The 5664-nt window shown below is 42.5% G+C and overlaps 1 protein-coding gene across 1 annotated transcript in view; it reads right to left on the reverse strand.

Annotated features, from left to right (window-relative positions):
* Nucleotides 1–487: 487 nt before the first annotated feature.
* The window catches only part of ZC4H2 (zinc finger C4H2-type containing), a 201066-nt gene continuing 195889 nt past the window's right edge, over nt 488–5664 (reverse strand). The window contains exons 3-5 of the mRNA XM_007958723.2: nt 2887–3059; nt 1887–2049; nt 488–601 (exon numbers count right to left, since the gene is read on the reverse strand). Of these exons, the coding sequence (XP_007956914.1) occupies nt 488–601; nt 1887–2049; nt 2887–3059 (450 nt within the window). The remainder of the gene's footprint in view (nt 602–1886; nt 2050–2886; nt 3060–5664) is intronic.

A 5664-nucleotide genomic window follows, 5' to 3' on the forward strand; every position in this document is an offset into this window, starting at 1 on the left:
AAGGAGGAGATGAGGGTAGGGTGAGATATATGCACCAAGCCTCTTGGGAAGTACAACAAGTTCCTTCAGAGTCTAAGAAAAAATAAAAATACAGGGACGGGGAACATTAGAGCCTTCACCTGGAAGAAGATATGCCCCCCACCCCCAAGCCCTCAGCCTCTCCTTAGGCCACAGGCCTCAGGCACAAGAGACAGAGAATCACATCTGGGCCTTCTATCTCTCCCTTAGCTCCAAACAAGGGGAGGGGTTGAGATGACAGTAGGAGAGAAGGGGTCATCAGACACACTCATCAGGACCTGAACCATATCTCTTCTTACATCAGATATCCCAAGAACAGAAAGAAAGAAGGCCAAAGTGAGAGGAGTTGTGTTTCCTTGACATTAAATAGGAGATTTGGTGAGATTGGGAAAGGGTGGTTTCACGTCAGGACATCAATCACTCTGGCCAAGGGAAGGGTTATGAGCGGCAGAGCTCTCTCTCCCTTTCTTCATTCATCTTGCTTCCGTTTTGGCTTTTTGGGGTTCCGGGACCGGCTCTTGGCTTTGCACAGAGGGCATATGGGTGCATTTCGGTGAATTTGCTGGTGACATGACAAGCAGGCCTAGTGGAGGGGTACAGGACAAAGAAAGTTAGTGATGAGATTCTTTTAGGCTATGGCTGAGCCCAGGGGTCCAGAAAGCAATTGTGATTTCCCATTAGGAGGGAGCAGTAATCATTGAGTGAGACTCAAGGAGGGAGATCAGTATTTTTGGGGGGCCATAGAATAGGGGAGTGAGGGATATAACCCAGGTTAGAGAGGGTGTTGAGAAAAAAAGTATCCAAAACTTTGAAATAAGGCAAAATGAGGATTGAATATCCATTCAGTATTATACTGAAGTGTTATCTAATAGGCCAACCCAAGGATTATTTAGTTCTCTACAAAAGGGCTCAGTAAATTTTTTTGTAAACAGCAAAGCAGTAAAGATTTTAGACTTTGGGTCAGGTCATATGACCGTTGTCATAACTACTCAAATCTACCATTTTATGTGAAAGAAGCCATAGACAACACTTAAACAAATGGGCATGGATATGTATCAACTGAACTTTACAAAATCAGGAAGCAGGTCAGAGTTGGCCTGAGAGTCCTGCTCTAGGAGAACACTGCTTTGTTTTGCTATTCAGTCTTGAAGGCCCAAACTCTGAGTAAACTAGTTTTTGCCCAGAATAGATGCAAATCTGATTTTCCAAACAGATAACCATGAAGAGAATACTTTTATTGCCCTGTAAGATATAAATCAGAATCCCCTGGGTGCAAATGGTTAATGCACTATGCTGCTGACTGAACAGTTGGAGATTCAAGACTAGCCAGAGGTGACTAGGATGAAAGGCCCAATGATCTACTTCCAAAAAACTCAACTATTGAACACCCTATGGAATACAGTTCTTCTCTGACATACATGAGTAGGAAATGACACAATGGCAACTGGTTTAGGACATTAACAGTTCTGTACCTAACTTTGCAAAGTTATTTGAGCATTCCTTTCCTTTCCTGACTATTTAAATATCTATTCATCTAATGTTCTTGGAACCAGCCATATAATACTGTTGGTTTCCTCATTAATGACACATGCTCACTATATATTTGTATGAGTCATGTTTTTAACTGTTTGAAAATTATACTTTAGTAGGGGCTGCCAATCTCCTAGCATTCTAAATTCTCTGGAGGTGTGGGGCAACAAAACTGGTGGGGTTCATTACAGAACACCCATGCTATGCCTTGTCTTGTGTCCTAGGCAAAGGCTGTTTAAGGAAGGTCCCAAATTAGTAAGGCCAAAGCATCAGACACAGCCTTCCATGGGCCTGCCTTAAGATACCTTGTTTTCACACCCCATGCCCAGCTCACTCACCTTCATAGGTGGAGGCTGTTGTCTGAAGGTGGCTGTCTGCCGAGTGTCCTGCTTCCTAGCCACTTGAAGTTGTTGGGCGGCGGCAGCAGCAGCGGCCAGGGACTCAGGGATGGGGGGCTCCTGAGGCTCCGTCTGCCACTCTGCTTTCTGCTTCTCAAAGTAACTTTGGAGATGAGAGACATTGGCTGGATCATTCTGAAAGCAAGAGGAACTTTGGCCCTTTTAAGGACTCCATGCCACAGAACCAAGGGTTGGACTGTGGCTCACTACAGAAAGTTCCTCTACCCTCCTGAGCACAAGGCTCTTCTCCCTGGGTACCAGGCTCACTGTTTGCTGGGAAGCGTAATCATCATGCTCCTTGTTTCTGACGGAGCCAGATCAAGAAATCCCAGGGATGGCCAGGTCCTCAAAAGGGCATTCAATCTTCATGTCTATCCCATACTTTGACCTCTTTTGCAGTATTCCTATTTAAGCATCTTTAGGCCTCTGCTGTCATACTTCTATGAATATAAAGCTCACCACCTCCACAAACAGCCTGCTCTACCTTTAGAAAATGCTTCCTTCTACTGAGGTGAAATTTCTCTCTCTGTAAGTTAGATGTAGATCTTACTTCTGGGGATCATAATATGAAGTTTCAGTCTAGCCCCCAGAGACCATGTAAGCTCAGCTTTCTGTTCTCAAAGTTTCTGGACAAGCCTTCTAGACCCTGACTTAGGAAGTGAGCTCTTAAGACTCACAGACATTGTCTGAGATTGTTAAAATCACAAAAGAACTTTAAGAAACCATCTAATAATTCTAGTCTAATCATCCATTTTCTGATATAACAGGTCAGTAAAAACTTGCCCAAGGTCATGCAATGAGTCAGCCACTGACAAGCCTAGGGCTAGGACCAGGTACCCTGACTTTCCAGACAGGCTTGGTGGGTGTATGCATGACTGTATGCATATGTGTGCGTGTGTCTGTGTGTGTGTGTTGCAGGGACAGGAGGCAGATAGCTTACTCCAAGGAGAGCTTTTCCTCCTCTTCACATAGGTCAGGGAGCCTCTGCAGGCCCAGGGTCATGCGCAGGGCATCCACATGTTCCTTCAATGGCTTATACTCATCATGCAGCCGCCGGGTAGACTCTAGCAGCTTGTTTAGGTCATTCTCAGACTGTTTGATGGTGTTCTCCATCTAGAATGTAGAGAGTAGTGGTCACAGAGACATGACCTCAAAGCTCTGGTGGCGTAGTGCCTAAGGCATTTGACTGCTAAGTAGAAGGCTGGCGGTTCAAACCCAATAGCTACTCCTCGGAAGGAAGAATGGGCAATCTACTTCAGTAGTGATACCATCTCAGAAACCCAAGGAGGAGTCACTATGAGTTGTATCCAACTCAACAGCAGTGAGGTGTTTTTTTTTTTTTTTTTAAATAGCTCCAGAGCCAAATCAACCTATGTTCAAGCCCTAGATCTGCCAGGTCCTCTCTGTGTGACTCTGGTCAAGGTTCAGTTTCATTTGTAGTGGCATAATAATAATAATGCCTACTTCATACAATTTTGGTGATGGTTCAATGAGCAAAATCACATAAAGCACTCAATACAGGGGATAACACTGAGTAAAAGCTCAATAAATTGTAGCTATCATTCAAGTATAGCAATTTAGACCCAAAATAGCCTTAATAGCTCATTTAGTTCATCCTATGGCCATTTTAGCATAGTGCCTAGGGCACTTGACTGCTAACCAGAAGTTGGTGGTTCAAACCCACCAGCCATTTTTCGGAAGGAAAGTTGGGCAATCTACTTCTGTAGTGATACTGCCTCGGAAACCCAAGGAGGGATCACTATGAGTCGGGTCCAACTCGACAGCACATAACAACAACAACAACATGGCCATTTTACAGATCCGAGAAATAGAACTTAGATGAAGGGACTTTTTCAGGGAAACACTTCTTAGGGATAAAACCTTGATAAAATCTCAGTGCTTCTGCATCCTGGGCCAATGGCCTTTCTCTTAGTTCACAGGTTCTCAAGATGTGTCTCCAGACAAGTAGCCTCAGCATCACCTGTGAACTCATTAGAAATGCAAACTCTTGGGCTCTATCCAAGATATTGGAGCCCTGGTGACACAATGTTTAAGTGCTTGGTTGCTAACCAAAAGGTTACTGGTTCAAAAGCCAACCAGTGGCTCCATGGCAGAAAGACCTCACAATCTGCTTTTGTAAAGATTACAGCCAAGAAAACCCTATAAGGCAGCTCTACTCTGTAATACATGGGGTCTCTACGAGTCAGAATTGACACCTCAACAAAAAAATCACCCCAGACACATATAATCAAACACTCTGGGGTGGAGCCCCACACTCTGTTTCAATAGACCCTCAATGTGACTCTGATATACAATGAGATCCACTGGCATAAATTTCTAGCCCCTCTGTGGTAAATATTTTGCTCCTTTCATTCGTTCTCTATCCTTGGTTGGCTGACAGCAAAGCTGCCAACTCCTAATTAGTCAAGAATCCTGTGATCTCTGACACAGATAATCCTACGTGCTTATTGCCCACATTTCACTCATATTTCACTTAAGATTCTAGGCCTGACTCAAATACAAGTACAAATGCATGAGCAGCACAAGGCACAATGGACAAGTGGGACCTCATAAAATTTAAATACTTGTATTCATCAAAAGACTATCAAAAGAGCAAAAAGATAATCTACAGATCAGGAAAAAATCTTCAGGAATGATATATCTGATAAGTATCTATTATCCAAGTATATATAAAACTTACAAAACCTAACAAGAAAAAGACAAATAATCCAATCAAAAATGGGCAAAGGACATGAAGAGACAATTCATCAAAGAGGAGAGTCAAGCAGCCAACACATGAAAAGATGCTCATCTTCAGTCATTGTTTGTGTGTGTGTGTGTGTCTGCTGTTGAGTAAATTCTGATTCACAGTGACTTGTTGGCCAACAAGTTGGTATTTTTTAATTGTTCCAGTAGCAGGTTGCAAGGCTGGTGGGTTCAAAGCGCCATACTTTCAGCTAGCAACCAAGCACTTCACCATTGCACTACCAGGGCTCCTTTACTAGCCACTGCAAAAACCAAACTAATTGGTATGGAGTCAATTCTGACTCATAGTGACCCTATAGAAAAGAGCAGAATTGCCCCAGTGGGTTTCCAAGACTGTAAATCTTTACAGAAGTAGACCATGACATCTTTCCCCAAGAATGGCTGGTGGATTAGAACCGCTGACTTCTAGTATGCAGTGTAGAGCTTTAACCATTGTGAACCAGGGCTCAATTATTAGCCATTAGAGAGATGCAAATAAAAATTACAATGATATATCACCTAATCTTTGCTAGCATGGTAATGTCTGAAAAACCAGAAAAGAAATGTTGATGAAGATATATCAGAACCCTTATTAACTGTAGGTAGAAATATAAAATGGCACAACCATTGTGGAAAACAGTATGGCAATTTCTTGAAAAATTAGAAATGGAACTACCATATGACCCAGCAATTCCATTCCTAGGTATATACCCTAGGAACCTAAAAGTAATGATGTGAATAGATAAGGACAGTAATGTTCAGTGCAGCATTATTCACAATAGCAAAAAAGGTGGAAATAGCCCAAGTGTCCATCAACATATGAATGGAAAAACAAATTGTGGTACATACACACAATGGAATACTAGAGCCTTAAAGAAAAGTGAAGTTCTCAGACATGCTACAACTTGGATAAACATCAAATACATTATGCTCAGTTAATTAAGTCAATCACAAAAGGACAAATATATGGTCT

Source organism: Orycteropus afer, unplaced genomic scaffold, assembly GCF_000298275.1.
Source record: "Orycteropus afer afer isolate SDZICR_OR568_19922 unplaced genomic scaffold, OryAfe1.0 scaffold01100, whole genome shotgun sequence".
Taxonomy (NCBI): domain Eukaryota; kingdom Metazoa; phylum Chordata; class Mammalia; order Tubulidentata; family Orycteropodidae; genus Orycteropus; species Orycteropus afer.